This window comes from Catharus ustulatus, chromosome 1 (genome assembly GCF_009819885.2).
Source record: "Catharus ustulatus isolate bCatUst1 chromosome 1, bCatUst1.pri.v2, whole genome shotgun sequence".
NCBI lineage: Eukaryota > Metazoa > Chordata > Aves > Passeriformes > Turdidae > Catharus > Catharus ustulatus.
The window spans coordinates 49,815,525-49,842,984 of record NC_046221.1 but is presented as its reverse complement, the minus strand read 5'-3'; the positions used below and the strand labels follow the sequence as shown (position 1 = coordinate 49,842,984).

Genomic DNA, 27,460 nt, shown 5'->3' with positions numbered 1-27,460 from the left:
CCTGATAAGTTTCTGCTGAGGAGGAACTTGCAATCAAGTGCTGCTGCCTTTTGAAGTTTTCTTTCATGTTAAATGAAAACTAGCCTTGAATGGGGTTAAATTAGTCAGAATTTTTTCTTGAGTAGTTTTTAACTTAAAAATGTAGAAGCTGAAGAAGACCTCAAGGAGAACGCCTGACTGCTTCTAATGAATAACTGTTGGATGCAGACTCTCTCCCATTCTCTGACTGTCTAAAGAATGTTATTTCAACTGCACCAAGTCAGTCTGATGCTTTCAAGAAGAACTGTGTTTCTTATTTTAAGGGAAATTACGTCATTTGGAAAAACTTCCTTATGATATGCAAAGTTATCTCAAGACCTTTTCCTTGCATATGATGATATATAGTTCATTTCCAGATTCCATAGTTGCCTAAAGGATTTAGATTCCAAATTAGAAAAGATTGTGATGATTGGTTATCAAAATTTTCCTGACCAGGACAGAGCTAATCTTTGCAGTATCTAGGAGTAGGCATGGCTAGGACCCAGAGGTTATTCTGTACCACCTCACATCATTTTCTGGGGACAGAGGGAGGGAGCCCTTCTGGATTGGAGTAGCGTGGCCGTGGTTCAGGTATTCCCAGTTTCCATGTTGTGAGCATTCGCATGTGAATTGTTCACCACTCTCGTGCCCACTGTTATTGATAGTGTTGCTGTTACTGTTCTTTTTCTTACTTCATTGCTGTTTTCAGTAAATTGTTCTTATCTCAACCCATGATATTTAACTTTAGTGCCTCCAGTTCTCCTCAGGCCTGCCATAGGAAGTAAGAGAGAGTGAGCGAGTGACGCATTCTTTGGGGTATTTCAGTGGGAGCACTGAACTGGGAAATACCATTCCTAAACCATGACAAAAATGCACTATGCAAAGTTGGTACTTTCATTAGCTCCTACAAGAAGAGTAATAAAGTTTGTAGCATTGTTTGAGATACTTTTTTTTAATCTTTAAAAATTACTTACATACTTTCTGTTTTATAAGTATATGATACAGAGCCTTAATGCTGACAAATTGTTTACATTCTAAAATATATTGTGCAGAAAAACAGGGTGGCAGCCAGAAAAGTATGCATCTCTGTGTCACAACTGTCAGTTGTTTTTTCTGTAGTCATGTGCAACCCTAGTTCCTTACTTTAAAATTATATGCACCCCTTAAAATTTTACTAGGCATTAAATCTTAACAGAGACCACAGCTTGGACAGATTTTTCTGTACATTTCTGACGAGAGTATAGTGCAGGCAAATAACTAATGAACACGCATAATGAAAATAAGATCTGTTTCTTTCACTGTTTTTTCCCTAGGTGTTTTTATCTCTGGTGCAACTTTTAAATAATAGTAATAATAATAGCAACAATATTAATAGTAATAATAATAGTAATAATTATTATTATTATAATTATTATAATTATTATTATTATTTAACAACTTCTAAAAAAATTTTGAATTCTCTCTTGTGCCTTAAGTGATGCTGAATTAGGAGGAGAATTCAGATTATATAATTTGGTTTGCTGTAGGTTTTTCATCTACCCTTAGTTTTTGTATTTAGTTCCTGTTTCAAAAGAGCATGAATGTGTAAATTCACAGTCTGATTCCAAATTTCCCTTGAAATTGATAGGAAGTTAGGCACCCAGACTCTTCTTTTGTATGTGGCTAAATATGTCCCAAGAGGACTATGCAGATTTTAAGGTTATTTCTTCAGATTTTGCTGAAGAAATACAATCATTTCACGACTATAAGGCACACCGGATAATAAGGTGCACCTCCGGGAGTCGGCAAATTTTGCAACTTTGTACATTATATAAGGCGCACTTTTTTTTTGCAGCGAGGAGCTGCACCACGTGCAACAAAGTAATTAATTACTGGCAGGTGCTCAATTTGCAAACATTTTTCACGGATCAGTGTAGCCTTTAAACGCAGCCTCAGGCGCCCTCCCCGTGCCGTGGGCCCCAGCACTCCCACCCACCCCCGGTGCTGGCTGGCACAACTCGCAGCTCCTGGCTCCTACCGCGCAGCCGCGCCGCATCCCGGTGTCCCCCTGGCAGCCGTGACAGGTCCCGGTGTCCTCCCGGCCAGCAGCTGCACCCCGTCGCGGCTTCCCCCCGGCCGGCGGCTGTGCTGCTTCCCCCCCTGGCGGCAGCTGCACTGCATCCCGGCTTCCCCCCGGTCGGCGGCTGCGGCGCGTCCCCCCGCCTGGTGGCTGCAGCGAGTCCTGGCATCCCCCGACCTGGCGGCCGCGGCGGGTCCCAGCTTCCCCTGCCCAGCGGTTGTGTCTCCCAGATTCCCCCGTGTGGCCGCAACTCCCGTGGGTCTCGGCTCGGCTCACAGCTCACACTTTCGGGTTGGTAAATTTCCAAACTTTGTCCATATATAAGGCACATCCAGATTATGAGGTGCGCTTCTGGGTTCAGACCAAAATTTTAGTCAAAAGGGTACACCTTATAGTCATGAGATTACTGTAATTTTACCCTTAATGAGACACATCCATGTGGCTGGTTTCCATGTGAATGTGCAAAGCAATCAAGTTGCTTCTTCCTGGAAAAGATGTAATGTTTCACTGGGCTTGCAATATTTTATCAACCAAATTTTTGATAAATGAGCACAGGATTATTTTTAGATGTCTAAAGCCCTCTCTGTGTGTGGTGCTTAATAAGCTGTAAACAGCAAATTAACACAAATTTGACTTCCTGTTGGTTCCTGTCTCTTCCAAAGAAGGATGCCCTTTTTTTTCCCCACATCCAGAACTTCAAATGTGGGAATAGGATTTCTTTTTAATGCAATTTTGTTCTCTGTGGAACTTGCATGACTTACTTTTCAAGGTAGACAAGTATATTATTTCTGGCCAGATTTCATACTTCAGCAAGGTGAATACATGTTGCTTGACATGCAGATGTTTTGCATCTATGTTCAGTGTGATATGTCTTTTTAAATACATGAGACAGCTTTATATCTTGTATTTGTGATTAAAAGATACTATGGTCCAAGGTCAGGAGAATAAATTAGGCTAAGGCAACCTTTCCTAGATGGAGGTTCCAGTTGTCTATGCTGTTACATTTCTGTAGGTCCCTGGTATGAAAATGTTATATCCCAGTGAAGCATTAATCGTCACTTGAAGGAGCTACTGCACCAATGATAATTCCTAAAGGTCAGGGCTCCTAAAGAGGTGACAGAAATCTGGCAATTTGGGACACAGTCTGGACACACTGTTTTCCTGCTGTACAAGCAATCCATGGATGCCTGAAAACTGAGGCATCCAGGGGGAACTTGGTTTAATGTGTGAGCTGTGCAGAATTGCTGTGTGTGTATGCCGTTGCTGTCGTGGGCCCTGTGGAGATCTGGCAGCTCTGGCTGCAAATTATCAAAACACATCTGGATTACCATTAAGAGAGGTGGGGTATCACAGTGCTTCTGACACGCTGTTTCTCTAAACAGCACATTGTTCTTTGTAAACTATTGTAAATACTACTTGGCTCAGGACTTGCTGGGAGAAGATACTGAGAGTCCAAAATAGAAAAAGACTAATTGAGTTGCTTCTCTCCTCCTGTTTTCTACGCATTCATGGCTTGGTTCTTTACAGAAAATAAAGTAAATGTATATTCTCTGAATTGAGTTTCATTTGGGTAGGATGTTCCTTCTGTGGTAATGCAAACCAAGTAGCAGAGCAAAAAGCAAAAGTGCTGTAATAGATTAGAAAAAGAAAAATCTGTCCCTCTTTCCTTCTTGTCTCCAACCAAAGTTGGGTGTTTTGCTCCTTCAGAACAATTTAGGATGTCACAAATGCGAAACAATACTGTTGTCCATGTGTCAACAATTTAATGTGGCTTTTACAGGCAGCTGGACAGCTTTTCCAAGCATAGGGCAGGCCTTTCTTCCTCCTAAAGGGAAACAATTCTTAGGTTTCAGCAAGCATCTAGAATTGGAAACAGTATAACTACAGTATTGGCTTGTAGCAGGAATACTGAAGAGACGTGAAATTTTCTGGAAGGAACATGTCAGACTTGAAACAGGGCCATGTAGTCTGTAGTCTGTTACTTGGCTATAGAGAGCAAGTAACTATGGTTGCACTAGAATTCTGTCTGTGCTTTCTTGGGTGCCTCTCATTTTGACTGTGCTGGTGTTGGTATATTTGAAAAAAACTCTTGTAGTTCTTGCTTCCTGCATCAGCAGAAGGCAGGTTTTTTCCCAAGAAGCTGGGTACATGGGCTGGGCAGCATGCGGGAGAATGCATGTTGCTGAACAGCTGTGTTGACTCTGCAGATGAGTGTGCAGGTTGTCATTGCCACACTGCAAAATAGCAGAGGTCAAACTTGGTTTTAATTAATGTACCATTTGCTTGTGGCAGCTTGTGGCAGTAAAGGGGAAGGTTATTAATGGAAAGCTGGATTCTAGACAGAGTCATGGAACCAGTTGTCCTGATCATCAACAGAGTTTTAGTAACCTGGAAAGACCTTTCAGCATTATTGTTAATAGCAAGCAGAAGAAAAAGGCATGTTTTTCTAGACCGTGTTTTGCCAGAAAGCTAGATTATAAGTTTGTCTTTGGAAACATTTGCCTTAAGCCCAGATATTTTTTGAGAGAAAATTGGCAGCACATTTTTTTTCTGCAGAAAGTGAGGACTAGTTTCCTTGTTTTTTCTAAAGTTTCCTACACACAAAAAAATAGAAATGTTTAATTTTTTAATGCTGATTTATCATGTTCATAATGGAAAGATGAAGCATACATTTCAGCCATGTGAATATTGACAATAACCTTTGGTGACTTGTGCCAACTGTAAAACCTGTGACACTGTGTTCTTTGATGGTGTATCCTGTGCCTGTTTGATAATTTTCAGGTATTGACTGATAACTGCCATGTGGACATGAGTACCTTTTATCCTAATGCCTTTCTGAACCATGTCAAAAGTTTTCTTTCTTACTTTTCCCTATTTTCATGACAAGATGCAAATTCTCTGAATTATTGTATTTGTAGATAGCAAGCTACGTGAACAAATTTGCCTCGGACATCTCTATCTTGCAGCGTTCGCTGGCAATCCTGGAATCGATGGTGCTCAATAGCCATGACCTCTACCAGAAAGTGGCACAGGAGATCACAATTGGGCAGCTAATTCCACATCTGCAAGGGTGAGTATCTTTCACTACCACTTGATATCCTGGATATTCTTTCCCCCGAAAGTAGCACAACATTTGGAGAAAAAACGATGGTATAAAGACCAGCAACCACCATTATGATTCCTACCTCCACTACAAGTGAGTGCATAACTGGTAACAATCTTACTGGAGTTGCCTGGTCATTAGGTTTTTAAATTTTTTTTCACTTGTTTGTTTTTCTATAAGTTACCTATGTAGATGGAAATGGGGAATGAAGAGAAGAGCATTCTGTGGTAATGAAATGCTTAATGTCGTTAACATACAGATGGAGTTGTTTTGCTTGCCAGACTCTGGGAAGTGTGTAAGACAAAAATTGCTCAACTTTTGCTGAATGTCTATTTGAAAAGGGAAGGCTTTTTCTTAAATAGAAATGTGGAGTTTTTTAAATGGATGGAAGCTGCGTCTTGTAGCATGGAATAACATACTGTGCATAGTTATGCTTGTCTTTCACCTGGGACATTTTCAATGCACCTGAAAATCTTTAATACCAGCAGGTTCATTTCCAGAAGCCTTTAGGGAAGATTACTCTTCCTATCTCCAGCTGTTGTGCACTTGATGGAAACTAGTTACCAGACTCTTGCTATCGTCAGTGGAGGGTCAATGGCAGTTCAAGGGGCAGTTCATTCCACTGTTTTTAAATTCTGAGTCTCCCTTTGGGACATCATTTCTCTCTCAACAATAAATACAGCCTGGTCATGACCAATCTTGGTTATCTAACTTACATGGCTAACATGAGGTACAAACAGCTTCTCCACTTACACGCACAGAAATGCAGCTGGAAGATCAATTTCTCATGTGCATTTGTGTTCTCTCACGTTTACAACATTGTTCCAAACAGGACAGATCAAGAAATCCAGATGTACACCATTGCAGTAATAAATGCACTCTTCCTTAAGGCACCAGATGACAAGAGGCAGGTAAGTTGATGGGGACTGTATACCTATGCATCTCTAGGAGAAAAAGTGTTTCATATTCATGCCTGCAGTTGACCCAGTCACACTTTTCCTGCACTTAATTCAAACTGAAACTAGTTCTGTTGTTTCATGCTGGGATATAATTAATTTTAATGGAACTACCTACATCTTACACCATTTTTAGGAGGAATTAAGCATTCTTCCATGCTTTTGTAACTCCCTGTGACCTCATATGAACCATATTGACTGTGGCTGATTGTAGTATTTATTGTGCTAAGCTCTTGGCCAGCACAGCAAAAAACCCAAGCTATTTTTGGTAGAATGTTTTCCCCCCAGATTTTTTATTAAAAAGTTTTTTAAATTAAAAGTTTCTTTTCTTTTGAAAACAAAAATATGTTGCTGTGTAAGCATTTAATGTCTTTTATAGTGTGCTATTTTAAGTTAACTTTAGTGCCAGATATCAGGAAATATTTCAAGATTGCTACTTGATGTTAAATGGCGATGGAATATGAAGTATCGTGAAATACCTAAGTTTTATCTGTGTTTATGATGTTACGAGCCTGTGTCAAAACAGACTTAGTCATTTATTTATTTAACATTTCTCTCTCCTGGAGCAGTGATTATAATTCTTGTGGTGACATACTGTTACTGTCCAGAACAAGTTCACTGAGTGTTGCAGATCAGTTCTGACAAGGACTTTCCGAAGATTTATTTGCATTTTTAAATGTTGGAGACTGTTTAAACAGACGTCAAAGCCCTAATGAGGGTTTTTGAGGGGGGATTGGTTGTTTTTTTGAGTTTTGTTTCTTGTTCTTAAAAATAATTTTAACATTACAAGCAGGGAAAAGTATAGCCATGGTTTAATTAGGGAAAAATGGCTCTTCCACTCCTCACTGTCTCTTTTTTCCTTCTTCCTCCAATGCAGTCTTCTGTAACTAAGGCAAGAAGGCATCTAATAACCAAAAATCAGATTAAAAACTTTCCTTACCATTTTGCATAAATTTATAATAGATTTTTGTAAGAAACCCAAAGATATTGCTTTTTACATTTATGAAGAGTTGCTGCTGTGTTTCTGTGAAGAGTATACCTTGTCATATTTGAAATGGAGGAACAATGTCAGATGTAGATAAGACTTCAGTATTAATCAGTGGGCATGTTTTTCTTGAATGACAGTAACACAGTGTATTGCCAGCAAGAAAAAATTGTATCTTGCCAACAGTGTAACCACCTAGTGAGGCTGACAGTAAGCTAGGTAGACTTCACCTGTAGTACCTGCTGCTGTCACAGAAAATTGTTAATCATGGAGTTGTGATCATTAGGAGATAATGATCTACTTTGGCTTTGAAGGCTAATAGCTCTGACACTTGCAGAAATTTTTCCTCAGCCTTTAATAACCCAGAATATGCAGTCAGAGTCTGTTAGGTTTCACTTTATATCTGTCTTATGGTTTCTTAGTAAACCATACAATAGAGAAGGTAGATGTCCATTGCCTTCCAAATAGCATTAACAGATGGCACTTACTGAACTCTGTCTTTCTGAGACAATGAACTGAGGTGATGCAGTCTTATGCAATTATCTGGTGATGGGCACTCAAAAGTTAATGTTCATCATGACTAATATTGTTAGAAGTGAGAAACTGCACCAAAACTCATATGACTCAGGGAACTTTGGCACCCTCTCTGCTGCCAACTGAGAGGCATGATGTGGATGGCTGCTCTGCAGTTGAGGAAGGGAATTAAATTGGCACTACTATCTAAATTCTTTCTCTTCACTTTTTTTTTTTTTCCTTCTCTCTCTGTTTCTGTGATGCAAAACCCAAGAAGTCCAAGATTTTACTTCTTAATGAGGACTCCCTGATTGCTTTCCTTCTTCTGCCCCTATCAAGGACCAAATCATCTAGAGAAACTTAGGTTACTGATAAGAAAAGAAATCTAAAAAGTCTATTGGGAAAGAGCTGAGAGTTTGAGCATTGAAGTGATACTGTGATTGTTTGAAACACTTCTTTTGCATTTGTTCGCATTCTTTTACTGAGACGTTGCTATAGGAAATGAGATGGCAAATTTGGTCAGATAATTCTTGTTCTCATCAGCTAGTACAATACTTAGAAGAGGCAACTTATTAGCTGCTCATTAGGAAATGAATTTTTGGAGACGAAGTTGGTTTTGATGCAGTTACAGTAAATTCACGAATACAAGCTGCACTGAGTATAAACTGCATCTCTGGGTGTTGGTAAATATTTTGTTTTTTGTTCATAAATAAGCCGCACCCGAATATAAGCCGCTCTGTTGTTCGCAGCGAGGACTCGCATGCAACAAAGTTGCCAAATAGTAACAGAACCGCGGCAGGGCGGGGTTTACTGGCTCGGCTTGGGCTGTGCAGGCTCGGCCCAGCCCGGCGCTGCCGCTCGGGGCCAGCCACCACTGCCACTGGGCTCAGTGACCACGGCCCAGCGTTACCCTGTGGTGGCAGGCAGGGACGGAGCCCCCCTCGCTCCCGCGGTGGCAGCGGCGGGTAGGGACGGAGCACCCCACCTCCTCCCCGAGCCGCGGCAATGGTGGCACGGAGCCCCCGCCGCCTCCCCAAGCCATGGCAATGGCGGCGCGGGGCCCCCCCATCTCTGCCCCGGGCTGCGGCAGAGGAGGGAAGGAGAGAGCTCTCCCTCCTCTCTTCCCGCCCCCCGTGCTGCGTGCAGGGAGCCAGGCTCTACCTGAGGCGCAACAGAGTAACAATTTGTAACAATCGCGAAATGCCGGCTTTGCAGCTGCTCGGCTCGGCACTCTGGCTGGCACTTCTGAGGTTGTAAATGTCACAAAATTATTCACATATTAGCCGCTCCTGAATATTAGCCGCATTTCCGGTTTGTGAGCAAAATCTTAGTCAAAATGGTGCGGCTTGTATTTGTGAAATTACTGTACTGTTTTTATGAATTTTTTTTGAATTTGAAGATAGTTGCTTCAATCGATTTTAGTTAAGTGACAAAAAAAACCAGTATCTTGATAACAGCTTTTTAAATGATAGCTATAAGAAAGAAGTAACAATTTGATAATCTTGTAAAAAGTAAATGGAAGAATTTCCTTTTTATTATTTTCTTTGCATTGAATGCAGAAATACTGTCTTATATTCTGTACCTGTTAATTTTTTGGCAGTGGGTACATAGTTTGACAAAAATCCAGCTGGTCTGTTCCAAGCAACATTGGAGTACAGTAATTTCATGACTATAAGGTGCACCCTTTTGACTAAAATTTGAACCCGAACCCGGAAGTGCACCTTATAGTCCTGTACTCCTTATATATGGGCAAAAGTTCGGAAATTTGCCAACCCGGAAGCGTGAGCTGTGAGCCGCGTGGGGAGCCAGCAGGGCCATGGCTGCTGGGTGAAGGCAGGGCTGTGGGGCTGCAGCGTCTGGGTGCAGGGGGGCCTGGGGGCCCGCGGCACCCCTCCTGCTGGGTACAGGCGGGCCTGCGGGACTGCCAGGTACAGGTGGGCCCGGGGGCCCACAGCACCCTGGCAGGCATAGCCTGACCTCGAGGAGGTGACGCCGAGTGGCAGCGGGCATAGCCTGGCCCCGAGGAGGCGGTATGAGCAGCGGTGGGTATGCCCCGGCCCCGGGGAGGCAGGGCTGAGCAGTGGCGGGCATAGCCTGGCCCCGGGGAGGCAGCACAGAGTGGCGGCGGGCATAGCCCGGCCCCAGGGAAGTGGCGAGGAGCGGCGGCGGGCATAGCCCGGCCCCGAGGAGGCAGCACAGAGTGGTGGTGGGTATAGCCCAGCCCTGGGGAGGTGGTACGGAGCAGTGGCAGGCATAGCCTGGCCCCGGGGAGGCGGTGTCGAGCGGCGGCAGGCATGCCTCGCCCCAGCCGGGTACAGGCGGGCCCGGGGGCCCACGGCTGCCAGTTTGCGGTGGGGCCTCGGCCAACAACCGTACGGGGGGAGCTGGGGGCGAATCCTCTCTGCAAAAAAAAAGTGTGCCTTACAGTCTGGTGTGCCTTATATAATGTACAAAGTTGCGAAATTTGCCGACTTCCGGAGGTACGCCTTATAGTCGGGTGCGCCTTATGGTCCTGAAATTACTGTATATCATGTGCCTGGCACTCCCCCTGCAGCTCAGTTGTGCATTTCTGGAAGAGATGGAATCATCTATGTCATCCATTCCTTTGCTCCTTTGCTGTTACGTGCCACTGAACCTGTGCAGCCAGAATAGGCTTAAAACCTGAAGCTGAGTTTCTCTTGTCTTTGGTCCCTTGTTCCTTCTTTATCACTGTCATGTTCTATTGCAGCATCCTTTACCTGGTACAAAGAAGAGTTCAACATCTCTGACTGCCTCCCATCTCACAATAAGAATTATTCTCTTTTTCTGAGCAAGTTCTTGCCTAACACTTGCTTTATTTACACTGTTTCTGCACATGTGTTTTAGTCATCCATTCTTCATATGTTTAATGTTACAGTTTCGGTTTTTCTGTTTTCTAGGGGATTTTTAAATATATAAAAGTGACCAGTATGTATTCTACATTAGTCTTCATCTCTGACAAAGTTGAGCAGGAATGTACTGCATGTGCAAGTATATCTCTCATACACACATAAGCACACATTTCTATACTAATGGAAAAACTAATGGAATTTTAAAATAGGGCATGCTCTTGGAAGTATGGTTAAGATTAGACTCTTATGCTTCTTAACTGTAAAATATTCTATCATATGCATTGTAGGACAGTTTGCAGCAGGGACAGTTTGGCTCAGCTGCTTAAGCATTAAAGTAAAAGCATATTCACTTTGATAGAGTTTTCAGACAGGTCCAGAAAGGTAAGTTACAGTGAATTCACGACTACAAGCCGCACTGAGTATAAGCCACATTGCCGGGTGTTGGCAAACATTTTGGTTTATGTCCATAAATAAGCCGCACCCGAGTATAAGCCGCTCTGTTGTTCGCAGCGAGGACCCATATGCAACAAAGTTGCCAAATAGTAACAGAACTGCGGCAGGGTGGGGTTTCCAGGCTTGGCTCAGGCCATGAGGGCTTGGGGCTGTCAACAGGGCTGGGTGGCCCAGCTCGGTGGGGCCGCTCGGCAGGGCCGCTTGGGGCCAGCCACTGCCACCACTGGGCTCGGTCACCCCGGCCTGGCGCTGCCCTGCGGCGGCAGGGGGGACACAGAGCCCGCCGGCACCCGCGGCGGCGATGGGAGGTGGGGATGTAGCCTGCCTGCTCCTGCGGCGGCGGCACGTGGGGACGGGAGCCCCCCGAGCCGTGGGGCCAAGCAGGAGAGAGCTGCCCCTGCCTCCCCCGGGCTGTGGGGCCAAGCAGGAGAGAGCCCCTGCTTCCCCTGAGCTGCAGGGCTAAGCAGGAGAGAGCCCCTGGCTCCCCCAAGCCGCGGGGCCAGCAGGAGAGAGCTGACTCGCCTTCCCCACCCCCTGTGCTGCCTGCACGGAGCAGCTCCACCTGCCGCGCAACAGAGTAACCAGTTTGTAACAACCACGTAAATGCAGGGTTTTACTGACAGGAGCTTGACTTTGCAGTTTGCACTGACTTGGTTTGCACTCCCGGGGTTGAAAATGTCAGAAAATTATTCACATATTGGCCACTCCTGAGTATTAGCCGCATTTCCGGTGTGGGAGCAAAATTTTGGTCAAAACAGTGCGGCTTGTATTCGTGAAATTACTGTAATTTAAAGTGAAAGAGTGGCCCATTGTCAACAATGCTACTAAAATACGAGGGAGAATTATGATTTGTTGTAATAAAGCATCACTGAGTTGGAGGTTGATTTACTAAATGAAAGTTAGAGCACTTGACTTTAAAACAGCTGAAATACTAACATAAATAAACATTTTATTTGGCACCTTTTTTTAAAGTCCTGGCTGGCTTCCAGTCCATGCTTCCTTCTGTGTTGTTTGTGGGGAAAGGTTGTGCTTGAACAACAGTGTAAATACTCTCTAGAACCCACAGATGTCTCTTCTGAAGTCTTTCACCACAAATTTTGGATCACCGAAGCCCTCAGTTTGTGATATACTTCTATCTATCTTGGTCTCTCATAGCAGTGTTCTGATCTTGTGGTCCCCCAAATAACACATACAGTCGTAATGCTGATATGCTGCTTCCTTTAATTTATAAGCAACAATGCAGAAATGTAAGACGTTTTAAGTCAGTGTGTTTTTCTAGCTATGACACTAAAATACTTGCTTCTGGCTGTTTTTAATTTTTTTTTTTTTAACTAAATCAGGAAATGGCAAACATTTTGGCACAAAAGCAGCTTCGTTCCATCATCTTAACTGTAAGTATATGGTTGCCAACGTTACTGTTGAATCGAAGAGAGAAAAGGTGACTCAGTTTTTGGTGTTCATAGATCTTACCTTAATATATTTTAATTGCCCTTGTATTTTGTTATGTTTTGAAGCCTTGTAATATAGAAGATAAGGTTTGAATGGTGGATGAATGGGCTCAAAACTGCTTTTTGGAATGGTTATTTTCCTAGTGACAGAAACTGTGGTTTCTTCATGAAAATACAGTATTAAATACACCTGTGTTTTTTGGTTCTTTTGATTATTCTGTTTTGATTGACACAATTCATCATGACTTTCACATAAGAAGCATGAATTAACGCTAATGAAATCATTAATGAATATAATAGTGAAGACCTACATCTACTACCATGGAAAATCAGGGATTTTGCCTTTGACATTTGAGTAGATTACAGCTTCAATGGAATGAGGGAAAATCTTTGTTATGAGTGTAAAACAAGCCAAACAACCCCTTGCACTTTCTCATTTGCTGTCATAATTTCATTGATGCATACAAAACCCCCAGAATTTATTTCAGAAGGCATGTTTTTACACTGGTTGAGTTAATAAGAAGCTTGGAACAATCATAAGGATGATATTCTTAGGTGTTTATTTATTGTCATAAAATGCTCCAGTGCCTTTTGGCAGATTCCTTTATTGTCTGGAACTGTACTGCATCAGTTGACATATCCATCTCCCACTTGATGACTCTAATTATGTACTGTGCTGTGTTTAGAGGCCTGAGTCTGTTTCCCATATAAAACTACTTGGTGTTTTTGGCAAACCAGGGATTTTTAAATTGTCCATGAGTTTAGTGTTTGCTTTCTGAATGGGATAATTCTGTACATATGGGCATCATATACTAATATATTTCTAAGCAGTCTTTCTCATACAGATTGGAGTTTTCTGGTAGAGGCAGGATTGTGGTGTGATGCTAACTTCCTGTTGAGCCCTGTTAAATCACTGTGTTTTCTGCTTGTGTTTGCAGCCTGAATACTTTTCTGCTCAGACAGCTACTCTCTTAAATATTTTCCTAATACAATCTCTTAGAAAAAATAAATAAAATTAGAGAGCTCTAAAGTTCTTGGGATAGAATTATTTTTTCTTTGACATGACTTCTAAGCACTGGTTTTTTTTGCATAGCAAGCACGTACTTAGAAATGGAAGCACCTGACTACACCCACTGTAATTTTCTGATTCACCAAAATCTGTCTCTCTTTCTTTGCAGCATGTTATCAGGACACAGAGAGCCATCAATAATGAAATGGCACATCAGCTATATGTTCTGCAAGTACTTACCTTTAATCTTCTGGAAGACAGAGTGATGACAAAAATGGATCCACAGGATCAGGTAAGCATCTGGCATTATCTGATCTTAGCAGGAAGACAGTAACTCCTCACTATCTGTCCAGAAAACTATCTGGCATGCTACAGTTAAAGTTAAATTGTCTAACAATAAACCCTGGTTTTGTTACTGGGAATCTATAAATTACTTCATTTGTTTATTGCTCGCAGTGTGCAGACATTGATATTGTTCATCGTGCAAAAAATGACACTCCTCTAAGATATTGAAGAGATTTAAATGTAGGGTCGATGATCCATTAGGATGATGAGTTTTGTTTCTTTAACTTTTGTGGCCTTCATTTAGGCCCTGTACAGGAAGGAACCTGATTTCATATTTAAGCTGAAGTCATCTTAAGACTTGCTGATAATTTGGAGAAGAGAAGGTGGGAGAGTGAGATAGTAGTAAACATAGGTAACATCAAACTGTAGGATTTTATGTTTCCTAAGTTTGAGATGGGAAAGTTTGACTCTTGGGAATGTATATGCAGTCATTTCCATAGAGAGTGACTAACACAGTGTTGTTAATATTGCTGGTAGGTTGGTTATCACTGTTTTGAGACATTTCCAGCTGCAGTAATTCCTCTCTTGCCTATTTCTGTGGAAGAAAAAATCACTAGTTACCAAAATGAATGCAGAGTGCTGAGTCATTTTGTGTTCATCCAGCAAGGTGCTTAAGTACCAGTTTAATCAACGGCTTAATTTGAAATGTGTGTGATCTCTTGGCTTCTGTGGTTAAAATCGTGTTGTCAGAGGCCTTGCTAACCTGCGTCCCCACATCCGGGAGTCAACACTTAAGCACCCACATGTGAATCTCATAAATGTGAGGACTTTTAAAAGTGGGAACCACAAGGTCATTCTTGCTGACTGTTTCTCCAAGTACAAAGTAGGGAATTTAGACACAAAAACTTTGGGCTGTGGGGACGAATACAGTGTTTTGAAACACCTTTTGTGGTATTGTTTAATTAAGTGAGAGATCGGTTATTTTAATCAATTTTATTAACCTTGTTTTAACATAGGCTCAGCGGGATATCATATTTGAACTCCGAAGAATTGCATTTGATGCCGAATCTGAACCTAACAACAGCAGTGGCAGTATGGAGAAACGGAAATCTATGTACACTCGAGACTATAAAAAACTTGGATTTATTGTGAGTGTTTTTGTGTGATCGTCCACTGAAAGTGGGTGCATGCATCTATTCTAGTACATCTTTTCATTAGTCTCTTCTCTTACTTGGTCTTCTGTCTATTTCCTAAAAGGGAATAACTTTTCTTCCTTTCCCCAGAAATCCTGCTAACTCCAAATGAATGAGAGCTTTAGCAGAAGCCAGAGTACTGGAATGGATGCTATAAATTCTTTACAAAGGATAGGCAAGGAAGTAGAGGTAATGGAGTAGCCCTGTTTGTTAGGGGTTGTTTTGTCTGCCCAAAGCTTAGTGATGGTGACAATAGAATTGAGTGTTTATGGGTAAGGACCAGGAAGAAAATCAATGAGGCAGATTTCATGGTCACCTGTTATAGGCCACCCAATTAGGGTAAAGATGCAGGCAAAATATTCCACAAGTATCTGGGAAAAATCTCAAGATCTCTAACTCTTATTTTCATAGGGCACTTTGAACTTACCAGCTGTCAGCTGGAAATATGATACAGCAGAGAGGAAACATTGTAGGAGATTCATGGAGTGTATGGAGGATAACTGAGGCCAACTGTATGAGGTTAAGTAAGGCAATGTGCTGGGTCCTGCTACCCCATGCAATGATCCATACCTGGGGAAGTGTCTGGAAAGCTGCTCAGAGAAAAAGAACCTGGGGCTGTTGGTCAACAGCTGGCTGAACATGAACGAGCGTGTGCCCAAATGGCCAAGAAGGCCAATGGCATCTTGGCCTGGATCAGCAATAGTGTGGCCAGCAGGACCAGGGCAGTGGTTGTCCCCCTGTATTCGGCACTGATGAGGCCACACCTTGAGTACTGTGTTCATTAAGAAAGATATTGGTGTGCTGGAATTTGTCCAGAGAAGGGCAACAAAGCAGGTGAAAGGTCTGAAGCACAAGACTGATGATGAGCAGCTGAGGCAGCTGGGGGTGTTTAGCCTGGAGAAAAGCAGGCTCAAGTGAGACCTTATTGCTCCCTACAGCTACCTGGAAGGAGTGTAATAGCCATGTGAGTGTCAGTCTCTTCTCCCAGGTAACAAGTTACAGGACAAGATAGTTTTAGATTATTTAGGATTTTAGATTATTCAGGATTTTACATAAAATTTCTTCATGGAAAGGATTGTCAAGCATTGTAACAGGCTGCCCAAGGAAGTGGTTGAGTCGTGGACCCTGGAGGTGTTTAAAAAATGTGTAGATGTGGCTCTTACGGACATAGATTAGTGGTGATCATGGCATAGTTGGACTAGGTGATCTCAGAGGTCTTTTCCAACCTAAACAATTCTATGATTCTATCAGGAAGAAATAACTACCTGAAATTTAAGAGTGTAGTTTTTCATGACATGTCATTATTAGAATCTAACGTTCAGTGAGATCTTGGAGGAACAGGCATTGCCTAATGGATCTGCGACAGCCCTGTAAAGTCACTATAGTTTGTTAGCAATAATATGGACTTATGAGCACAATAAATCTGAGGTGTGACTCTATGCTATTCACTTATAGGGCCTTGTGTTTTGGTTGCTTGGAGTCCTTCAATCTGTGAATAGGGGATGCAGAATCTCTTCTACCCTGACTTAATCAGATGAGTTGGAGTTCTGGGCTTGCCTAAAACTCTGTTGGGGAGCAGAACATGATCTGGCTAAACCATTGCATGTATTTATATTAACTAGTAACATGTATTTTTCCCCCTCTGGAAACAGGGCATGCACATGTACCATGAATTAATCTCTTGATTTATTGCTTAGTCTATGTTAGTATGCAGTTTCCTTCTCCTTGGGTAAAATGGTACACTTCATGTCTCCTGTGATTCATTACTGTCCTTTTGGCCTAGCAAACATACACTGAATATTGTACAGTAGCCACAGTTACAGAGAGAGAGGTTTTTAGCACTCTTGGTGCCAACTGGAGCTTGCTGTGCAGTTTGAGTGCTCTGCCCAGCTCTGTGGCATAGGGCTCAATTCTCCCAAAACCGCAAAGGAACTGGGTAGAGCTTTTCTGTGTTCTGATAGCTGTTTTCATTTCTGATGAATGAGGAAAAAATTGCCACTGGATCAGTGCTGTTGTAGCTATAAGGAGTAATTAAGTAAATGGACAGGAAGGGAGGAACCTAGCATTTTGGGGTTGCAAGCATGATGGCAAAACTAGTTTTTTGAAGGAGCTTTTGAAGCTCAGTATGAGGTTTGTTTTGTTGGGTTTTTTTTGTTGTTGTTTTGGGTTTTTTGGGTTTTTTTGGTTTTTGTTGACTCATCCCTCAGCTTCGTTACTCCCTTTTGAGCTGTTCATTGGGAAGCCTACTAAAAACACTCTGGCAGTTGTCAAGGGTAAATGCAGCACTGTTTACTGTTTAATTATGATAGCCTTTTAAAAGCAGATGGGAAACAACGTTTAGGAGGGAATGGGAACTGGGATTAAAGCAGTGAAGAAAATGTAGAAAAGCATAGTGGGAGATAAGAAACAACATGGGAAAGTAAGCGGTGAAAGAAGCACCATAGCTAGAACCCTAATGGGAGACAGATTGTTCTATTAGCAGTATGATGAGGCAAATTTCAACAGTGAAGTGTGAGGAGAGTTATTCTACTCTTGTACAGAAGCTTTACGTTGAACTAACAGTCCAGGTGACACTGCAGGTACAACTTTTTTTAACAGCTGAAGTATTACCTTCTCTCCAAGGCTGGGAAAGGGAGCAGGGCCTCTTGTGAAATCTGGCTGCTTAGCCACAGCCTCATACATGGGCAGTGTTCTGACTCCCAGCTGCCTTCACCCCATCTGCTTCTTTTCAATAAAGTGTCTTCAGTGCTTCCATCAGCTGCAGGTAGAGGGTTACATTAGCAAACTGATCATGACCTGAACAGTGTGAGGTTTGTCTCCTTTCTGCTTCAACTGTGTGGCACAAGAAACCTGCCAAACTGGAGTCTGACTTTGAATGCTGTCTTCATTCCACTGATGCTGATAATCAGGAAGCCAATTTCTTGAGCTGATTAAATATTCATTTCTAGGGAGAAAGTAAGAGCATTTTACTCTCTGGCTGTTAAGTTGTTCCTGGACTGCTTGTTCTCTTTCTGTACAGGAAATGCAAGAGTTATATTTATTTTTCTCAACCACATCAAAAAACCTTGCCCCACTACAAATGTAATGTCAAAAAGAGACAAAGTCCAGGCATGGTTTCAGAAGCTTACAATGTAATTTGTAAAACTGCGTAGTTAAAAACCTATATTCAGCTAAAGCAACCACAGGAGACCTCACCAGATGGTTGGGATGACCAAGTAAAGAGATTTTCAGATGAGATAGTTGTGAGATTTATTAAAATGCTGACGAATGCAACAAAAATGACCCAATTAGAAGATCTGGGATACATTCCAGCCTATTGAATTATTTCTGAGTAAATTGCAAATAGCCTGAATGCTCTTCCTTCTATTTCAGTAAGCTTAATTCCCATAATTGAGGTGGAAAATAATTACAAAAAACCCCTTGTAATCCTATATATTTTCATCATAATTCTTTAAACAGCACTACTGTCATTGAGAAGTTGTATTGAATATGTTTCTTTATATGCAGCTCTGAACAAATGATAAGAAACCTAGCATATTGGGAAAAACAGCTCCAATAATGTCATCCTAGATGTTTTTCTCAAGTTTTCAGTATGTAGAGCTTCTGAAGATTTTTGTTTGATTGTTTTACTTTCCTTTAATTGAAGATAAACAGTTTGTATAAATGCAAAAAACCAACATGGAAAGTGAATGATTTCATGATTTTGTTGTGCTATGCTGGAATTTGCTAGTGTAGCAAAAGAAATTGTGAGTTAATGAAGGAGATATGAAATGAGTAAGGGACTATCTGATAGAAGGGGACAATTAAAAGGGAAATTGAGAATGGTGGGATGTTCTTTAAAAGGCAGGCATGAGCTTGACTTTCAGGATATTAGTGGTGGTGGCATAAGAAAGTTAATATATGCTGAAGAAATCTTCTCATGAAATGAATATGGGAAACAATGATGAAATAAACATAATGCCAAATTAGATCACCTTTTGGGTTGCAAAAACAGAAATAATGTCATTTTATGCAGTCATACAAAGAGCAATGGTGTTCATTTAGGACCTCTGGCAAGAATTTCATCTGCAGGAAAGTATCTTATCTGTGGAAAAAGATAAGAGAGATTGTGTGATGTAGCCACAAAAAAATTTGAATGTTAAGCTAGGATTTATCTGGAAAAATATTTACAGAACATATGAACTGCTGAGGCCATTTCTTTGCATGTGTTAGACCTCATCTAGAGCACTGTATGAAACAGCACCCTAGCCTGGCCCTGTACCTCAAATATCCTGCAGAGCTGGCCTGGGGTGCTGTATCATGTAGAACAGATGAGATATTAGAGGCTCTTAATCGCAGGGATGGTTATCTGTTTTATTCTCAGGCTTCCATGTGGGCAGAGCGGGAGAGGAGGAGGATAAAGAGGAAGTCTCAATGGAGGGCTCAGGTTTTTAAGGGTCAGGAAAGGGGAGGGGTCAGTCTTGGTTTCTTGCCAGTCCCATCGCAGGGGGTCAGTCCATTGGTCTTGCAGGGGTTACAGGGTTAAAGGGACATACCATTCTTAAAGCAGTAGGGTACTGGGTTACAACAACTGTATAATTTCAGTAAACTCTGCAGTCACTTGTGGGCTGACTGAATGCAGGTTGTGTGCAGAGGGTGCAACTTGTGCAGTGATGAGGGAAATGTCTTACAAGAGTTGACTTTAAAAGATTGCCTTTTTAGCCAGTCAGCTGTGGAAATCTCAACTGTGTGTGCCAGTGCTGAGAGGGAGGGCTCCATGTAAGGTAAAAGTCAGTGATAGCAATTCATTTTTAGGACAGATTTTTAATTGGAATGACGGGGACAAAATTTGCCACAACTTTAGAGATGGAGGTCAATTCATTATGAAAATGTTTATGTATTTCACAATGGTGGATCCAGAAAACAAAGCACATGAGGACTCTGAAAGAAAAAACACTAACAACCAAGGTTGCTTAGAGCAGTGTGAAGAAGATATGAATTATTAGATGAATGATTTAAATGGTTGCATAGCTGATTTTTTAGACAAATAAACTTTCTGAGGAGAAGCAGCACCACCACAGATAATTTGGAGGATTTGTCCAAAAAGTTTTGGAAAGACACTTCAAAACAGTTAGTTAGCTAAAGCATGCCTTAGGCAAAATATAGAGGAGCTTCTGAGATTTCTTTCAGACTTGTATTTTTCCTCTTCTTCATGTCCCAGATGAGCAGCTAATTTGTTTTATCTTAAACTACAGTAATTTCACGAATACAAGCCGCACCGTTTTGACCAAAATTTTGCTCCCACGCCGGAAATGTGGCTAATACTCAGGAGCGGCCAATATGTGAATAATTTTCTGACATTTTCAACCCCGGGAGTGCAAACCAAGTCAGTGCAAACTGCAAAGTCGAGCACCTGCTAGCATAAACCCAGCATTTATGCGGTTGTTACAAACTGGTTACTCTGTTGCACGGCGGGTGGAGCTGCTCTGTGCAGGTAGCACAGGGGGTGGGGAAGGCGGGGCGGCTCCCTCCTGCTGGCCCCGCAGCTTGGGGGGAGGCAGGGGGCTCCGTACTGCTGGCCCCGTGGCCTGGGGGGAGGCAGGGGGCTCCGTGCCACCCAACCCTGTCGGCAGCCCTGAGCCCACACAGCCGAACCGGGACAGTAAACTCTGCCCTGCCGCAATTCTGTTACTATTTGGCAACTTTGTTGCATGTGGGTCCTTCCTGCGAATGACAGAGCGGCTTATAATCAGGTTCGGCTTATTTATGGACAAAGAACGAAATGTTTGCCAACACCCGGCAATGCGGCTTATACTCAGTGTGGCTTGTATTCGTGAAATTACTGTACTTGTCTTTAATCTACTTTATCTTATGTATTTTATCTTTGTCTTTTTCAAAAATCTCTTGTTTGTATCCAAGTAGCACTTTGAAGATAAGAACTAGCAGTTTTCTCATGGGTTCTTCTGTGGTGCTTCTCATTGTCTCTTACAATGATTCATTAGCTGACTGTCCATAGTAACCTCAGTAACCATGACATCATGATATATTTCTCAGATGAAGTCCCTTGACTCTGCTGAAAGGAGGTTATCAGGAAAATAACTTGCAATAATGTCATTAATACCTTGTAATCATTACCTGCAAAAGGGGCAAACTTAAATGACTCCAGCATTTAATTGCTGTCCTCTTCAACCTACTTAGTGGAGCTCTGGTGTGCTCACTTGGGAGCTTCTTTTCCTCCTCCATCATGATAGTCCTATCTGTGTCCCACCCCTGCCCCAGGATTTGAGAGTGAAGGATTAAGTTTAAGCTTTGGAAAAACATGGGGGAAAGGTATGGTTTTAGTGTTTGTTTTCACTTTTCAATTCTGTTTTAATTGACAGTGAATTTAATTACAGTAATTTCATAATTATAAACCACACCATTTTGACTAAAATTTTGGTCCCAACCTGGAAGTGCGACTTATGCTCAGGAGTGGCCAATATATGAACAAAGTTCGGGAAATTTGCCAACCCGGAAATGCGAACCGCGGGCCGAGCTGAGCTCGTGAATTGAACACCTGCCAGTGAAACCTGCAACCGCGTGATTGTTGCAAATTGGTTACTCTGTTGCACGGCGGGGGGAACGGACTCCCGCCAGCACCGCGGGGCAGTGCTGGCTACCCCTGCCGAGTGGCAGCAGCAGCGGCAGCAGTGGCTACCCCTGCCGAGTGGCGGCAGCGGCAGCAGCGCCGGCTGGCCCTGAGCCGAGCCAGTAAACCCTGCGATCCCGCGATTCTGTTACTAACTGGCCACTTTCTGAAAGTTTGCCGCGAACGAAAGTGCATTTTATAATCTGATGTGACTCATGTATTGACGAAGAATGAAACGTTGCCGACACCCGTAAGTACAGCTTACAATCAGAGGCGGCTTATAATCGTGGAATTACTGTAACTTTACAGAAGTCAAGTCTCCTTTTGCCCATGATGGAACAGTCTCCCTGTCCTTATCTTGGCCAGTGAGCTTTTCCATCTTTTTCGTGCCTTGCTCTGTTGAAGAGGGGAGTAGGTGAGCAGTTGGGTGGGTGCATGGCTGCTGGCCAAGGTTGACACACCACATCTCCTTTCTGTATTTTGCTAACTCTGTCTTTAGGCTGTTTCTGGGTTTATTCACTGAGCTTTGGTAGTTTGCAATTTCCCTGTGCTGTGTTATCATGCCTTGCTTTCCAGCTTGTCTTCTCCAGCCTTTCTTTCTCAATTTCTTTCCTTAGTCTTCGGTTTTGAATTCCCACTCCCCTTGGGCTCTTTGTTCCATTTTGATATCCAGCTGGATCTGTCTCCTTCCAGCATGTCTGATCACTTTGTCATTCATTCTTTTTGTGAGGTGGTTCTCCTCCGGATTTTCCAGTCTCCCTCTTTCCATTTCTTCCTCTCACCCTGTTTGTTCCTCCATCAGTATGAAACCTTCTCAGTCATTTCCAGCTTTTGCACTGAAAGTTATCAGGACTTTCTAAAGACAGACAAAAATTGCATTTTTCTCTGCTTTAGTTTCAGAGATGGATGGACTAGGTTTAGTTTAGCCATGTGGCCTAAATATTAATCTTTGCCTCAGTGTGAAAATTTCACTTCTCTAGTATGTGCTTTCCAAGACATTAAAAATTGGGAACAACATTTAGAAAGAGGAAGTGTTGGCCACTGTAATAATAGCCAACAAAAGAGACCCCACCTCTTAACTGATGTATGGGCAAAACACTTTTCTTTTTGTTGCCATAAGATGTGGGGTACTGACTCAATATTTCAATCACAGTTCAATTAATTTTTTCTAAAGATGGGTGTTACATTTTGGTTGTTATTCTAGGCTGTGAAATAGTTGAAACCTAGTTTTGAACAATTTAACTTCGACTGCTGATATATAGCCTACTATTCACGATAAATTATTTGACTGAAGATTTGAGTCACAGGTTTACTAGTGGTGATGTGTGCATATTCAAAGAAAATTCAGATTTGCATTGATAGAAAGTCAGTAGATAAAGAAGTAGATTGTTGTATGATGATCATTCACCCTTATTGACTGGCAGAAAGTAAAGAGTCAAAGCAAAGTCATGCAGTGAAAGGGCAGTGCACGATTCTAGGTAATTTGCATGGTGTAGATGAGTGGTAGTCAATTAAACAGTAGATTGATTTGGGCTCTAAAAAGTTAACACAGAGCAAGACTGGAATGGAGTTGGGATGTCAAATCCTGCAGGAGTATGAATAGTCTTTAAATTCTATGGAGTTACTAATATCAGCTGGATCTCTGAACCCACCTTGTTCCAGCTGGTCATCTGGATTAATGGTACCAGTTTGCCTGGCTAGGGAGGATGGGTGATGAGAGGGAGATGGACAGAAGCAAACGCCACATGATGCATTTACTTAACTATTCTTGTTGAAGACCTGAGGATGGTCATTCTTTTTCTTCCTAAAACAGGAAGGTCTAAAATACTGAAAAACTCATCATAAAGATTGTGAGCAGTCGTCTGCAGCTATTTAGTTCTCATCTCCCTGTTATTTTCTTTGGTAGATGATACTTTTCAGTGATTGTAGGTTTTTATCCTTTGGGAAGACTTTTCAACTATAATAAAAGCAAGGCATCCTTAGATTTAGATTATCTTGTTGGTTTTGGCAGTGTCAGAGGAACATTTTTAGAACAATACTGCATATGTGCCAAACTAGATCTGATCCTTTTAAAATTTTACGCCTGATCCTTTTAAAATTTTAGATTGAGATTTAATTACTACCTTAACAGTAGAACAGCATAGATGACGGATTTGTCTGTACTGAAAGCTATTTGTAGTTTTCCATCCTCTTTCACTCTTTCTATTCCTAAAACCCTCTCTTTCTCTATCTTCTATTTCAAAACTTGTGAAATCACTTGTTGCTGTGGAAAAAACCCTACTCTGAAAAGATTTTGTCTTGCTGAGCTATTCATATATGTCATGCCAGAACTTCAGGTCAGTTGCCGCATTTCTGTATGTAAATATGGCTCATTATGAAGTTAAACCCTTTGTAATTTTTTACTGGCAGCTAATAGTTAAGCACCTTTCAGCACAGTAAAATCGATATTTTACAGCATTCTACCAGAAAGGAGATTCTTCTTCTCTCCTTTCATTGTAATACATAGTTTTCATAAGATTCACATATTCAGCAGATGTAAATTTGCAGATGATAAAAAAGAACAGTCTCTGCCGTTTGCCATTGAGATTCCCCTAATGCTGGACTGGTGGGTTAAGACAGGACTGTACATAGGATTTTTCCTCTAATTTTTACCTTTATGACCACTAGAGGTTGCTCTTCCCACTCCCCCCCCCCTTTTTTTTTTTTTTTTTTTTTTTGGTGCGCTTCATTCTCCCGTGATTTCATTTTAAAGCTGAATTTTTTCAATATAAGCCATTACTGATTTGTTCCTCAAAGTTAAGTTTTGGAAGATGAAGACTAATCATATGCATTCATTTCTTGGTGCTAAGAAAGAGTGTAGTTGTAATAGTGACTGTCACTTTCAGTGTTTGATCATCTTTTAAGTGAAGAGGCAGAGTTGGAATTTTCTATGACTATATTTACATTCATAAACACGTATTTGTAAAACAGAACTTGAGGACCAATTCTTTTATTTGTTTTCACAGAGTGTAAATCCTCTTGCTGTGTATAGGAGTATCACAAGTACAGTGATTTCACTAATACAAGCCGCACTGAGCATAAGCCGCATCTCTGGGTGTTGGCAAATATTTCATTCTTTGTCCATCAATAAGCCGCACCTGAATATAAGCCGCTCTGTCGTTCACAGCGAGGACCTGTGTGCAACAAAGTTGCCAACTAGTAACAGAACCGCGGCAGGGCGGGGTTTACTGGTTCAGCTGAGGCTGTGCAGGCTCGGCCTGTTCGGGGCTGCTGATGGGGCCAGGTGGGGCCGCTCGGCGGGGCCGCTCGGGGCTGGCCGCTGCCTCTGGGGTCACTCGCCGCCGCGGTGGCGAGCGGGCATGGAGCACACGCCCCGCTGCCGCCGCAGTGGTGGCGGGCGAGCACGGAGCACGCCCCGCTCCTGTGGCGGGTGAGCACGGAGCACACACCCCGCTCCCGCGGCGGGCGAGCACGGAGCACACGCCCCGCTCCCGTGGCGAGTGGGCACGGAGCACCCCCTGTTCCTGCCACGGCGGTGGAGGGCGGGGGCGGAGCACACCCCTGGCTCCTGCGGCGGGCGGGCACGGAACACACGGCGCGGTCCCGCCACAGCGGCGGCGGGTGAGCACGGAGTGCCCCCTGCTCCCGCCGCGGCGGCGGAGGGCTGGGGCGGAGCCCCCCACCTCCTCCCCGAGCCGTGGGAATGTCAACACAGAGCCCCCTGCCTCTCCCCCGCCTGAAGTAGGGAACTCCCCTGCTTCCCTCCTTCCCCTGACGCTGCTGGCGCTGAGCTGGCCCCACCCGCCGCACAACACAGTAACCAATTTGTAACAATAGCGAAATCCTGGGTTTTACTGGCAGGTACTCGGCTCGGCACCCTGGCTGGCACTTCTGGGGTTGTAAATGTCAGAAAATTATTCACATATTAGCCACTCCTGAGTATTAGCCGCATTTCCGGTTTGAGAGCAAAATCTAAGTCAAAATGGTGCAGCTTGTATTCATGAAATTACTGTACATGATCAAATCACTGGCAGTAACAGCCCAGGACCTCAAGTAATATTGACCTTAAAACAATGAAAACATCTAAGCTGATGTGACTGTTTGAAATGCTTGTGAACTTTATTAAATATTTTTTGCACCATCTTGCTTTCTGCCCTAGCACTCTGGCACTTCTTCTAAGCCTTCCCACTCCCAAATTCCTGACTTTGACACTCACCTCCCACTGTTCTGTATGCCCTTCAACTTACCTCTCTTTCCACTCCCCTTCTAGTTTGCTTTTTTTCTCTAAACCTGGAAGGTGGGGCAAGAGAATGCTCAGGAGAGGCAACATCTTCAGAAAAAATTTGTTCCAAAAAGATTTGTTAAATTCAGTTAATCCTAAATATTTATAATGAAACCAAATGCAACCCGTGTTTGAAAGGAATTTCAAGACTTACACAAGAGTAGGTTGTAGAAGCTTTCCTTGCATTGAAGGAGTGGGCTTGGATTTTGACTGACAATTGTGTAAAAATTGATTTTGTTAGAGCAATGCAGTGCTTAATAAAACATTCCTAAAAATGGTCAAATAATTACTAAAACTTACTAAGGCTTTTGCACAGAAAGAAAAGTCTAGGTATTCTGTTATAACACTTGAAATAATTTTAAAGTATCTGAAATTAAAGTTTAAAATTGAAAGTGACAGATAAGTTGAACTGCAGGTGGCACAACCAGGTTTACCTGTAATTTAGATATTTTTCTCAAGTTTCCCTTTGCTTTTGATGTCTTGCTTCCCTGATGTTCCCTGATAAGCATTGCTGCTGATAGATCTCAGGCAGAGCAACCACAAGAAAGGCACTGAAACCTGTGTGAGAAAGGTGAACAAAATACATGAAGTACAAGAAAAGAACAACAGAATGGAACAGTAAGGATATATAAATTAATTGATGGTGATACTAAAGATGTAACTGATGGTTTTATTAGTCTATACTGGCATTTGGAGGAGCTGCGATCTGCAAACCAGTTGTTAATTTTACAGTTACAGTAGTTTCACGAATACAAGACGCACGGATTATAAGCCGCACCCCCGGTGCCTCGACAATGTTGCTGTCTTTGTCAATAGATAAGCCGCACCCCGAATATTAGCCGCACTTTCGTTCGTAGCGAGAATCCGTGCGCAGCTTTCACAAATTGGCCAATTAGCAACAGGATCGCGGCATAGCGGGGTTTACTGGCTCGGGGCGGGGCCAGGCAGGCTTGGCCCGCTCATGGTTGCCGATAGGGGTGGATGGCCCGGCTCGGCGCTACGGCTTGGCTGGGCCGGCCGGGCGGTGTTGCTGCCGCCGCCGCCGCCAGGCTCCCTGCTCCCGTCTGCACTGCCACTGCTGCGTTTGCTTGCCCTGCGGGCGGTACTGCTGCCGCCGCCGCTGCCAGACTCCCTGGCTCCCCGCTCCCGTCTGCACCGCCGCTGCCATGTTGGCTCGCCCTGCCGGCGCTGCTGGCCGCCGCACCGCCGGGCTCCCCCACGCTGCTAGCCCTGGTTCCCCTGGGCTCCCGTGCACTCCCAGCCCTGCTTCTAGGGGGCTTTTCCCCGCCGCCGGGCAGCCCCGCGCCGCCGGGCTTCCTGCTTCTATTATCCTATCCTATGCAATGTGGCTCCCGTGCACTGCCAGCCCTGCTTCTAGGGGGCTTTTCCCCGCCGCCGGGCAGCCCCGCGCCGCCGGGCTTCCTGCTTCTACTATCCTATACTATGCAATGTGGCTCCCGTGCACTGCCAGCCCTGCTTCTAGGGGGCTTTTCCCCGCCGCCGGGCAGCCCCGCGCCGCCGGGCTTCCTGCTTCTACTATCCTATCCTATGCAATGTGGCTCCCGTGCACTGCCAGCCCTGCTTCTAGGGGGCTTTTCCCCGCCGCCGGGCAGCCCCGCGCCGCCGGGCTTCCTGCTTCTACTATCCTATCCTATGCAATGTGGCTCCCGTGCACTGCC

At 43.2% G+C, this 27,460-nt stretch overlaps 1 protein-coding gene across 8 annotated transcripts in view; it reads left to right on the top strand.

The window, feature by feature from the left end:
- LOC117006373 (engulfment and cell motility protein 1) overlaps positions 1-27,460 on the top strand; it is a 255,865-nt gene that overhangs the window by 140,992 nt on the left and 87,413 nt on the right. For all 8 annotated transcript variants that reach the window (XM_033078822.2, XM_033078804.2, XM_033078787.2 and 5 more), the window contains 5 exons: positions 4,996-5,147; positions 6,013-6,091; positions 12,298-12,348; positions 13,584-13,706; positions 14,716-14,847. In XM_033078822.2, the coding sequence (XP_032934713.1) occupies positions 4,996-5,147; positions 6,013-6,091; positions 12,298-12,348; positions 13,584-13,706; positions 14,716-14,847 (537 nt within the window). The remainder of the gene's footprint in view (positions 1-4,995; positions 5,148-6,012; positions 6,092-12,297; positions 12,349-13,583; positions 13,707-14,715; positions 14,848-27,460) is intronic.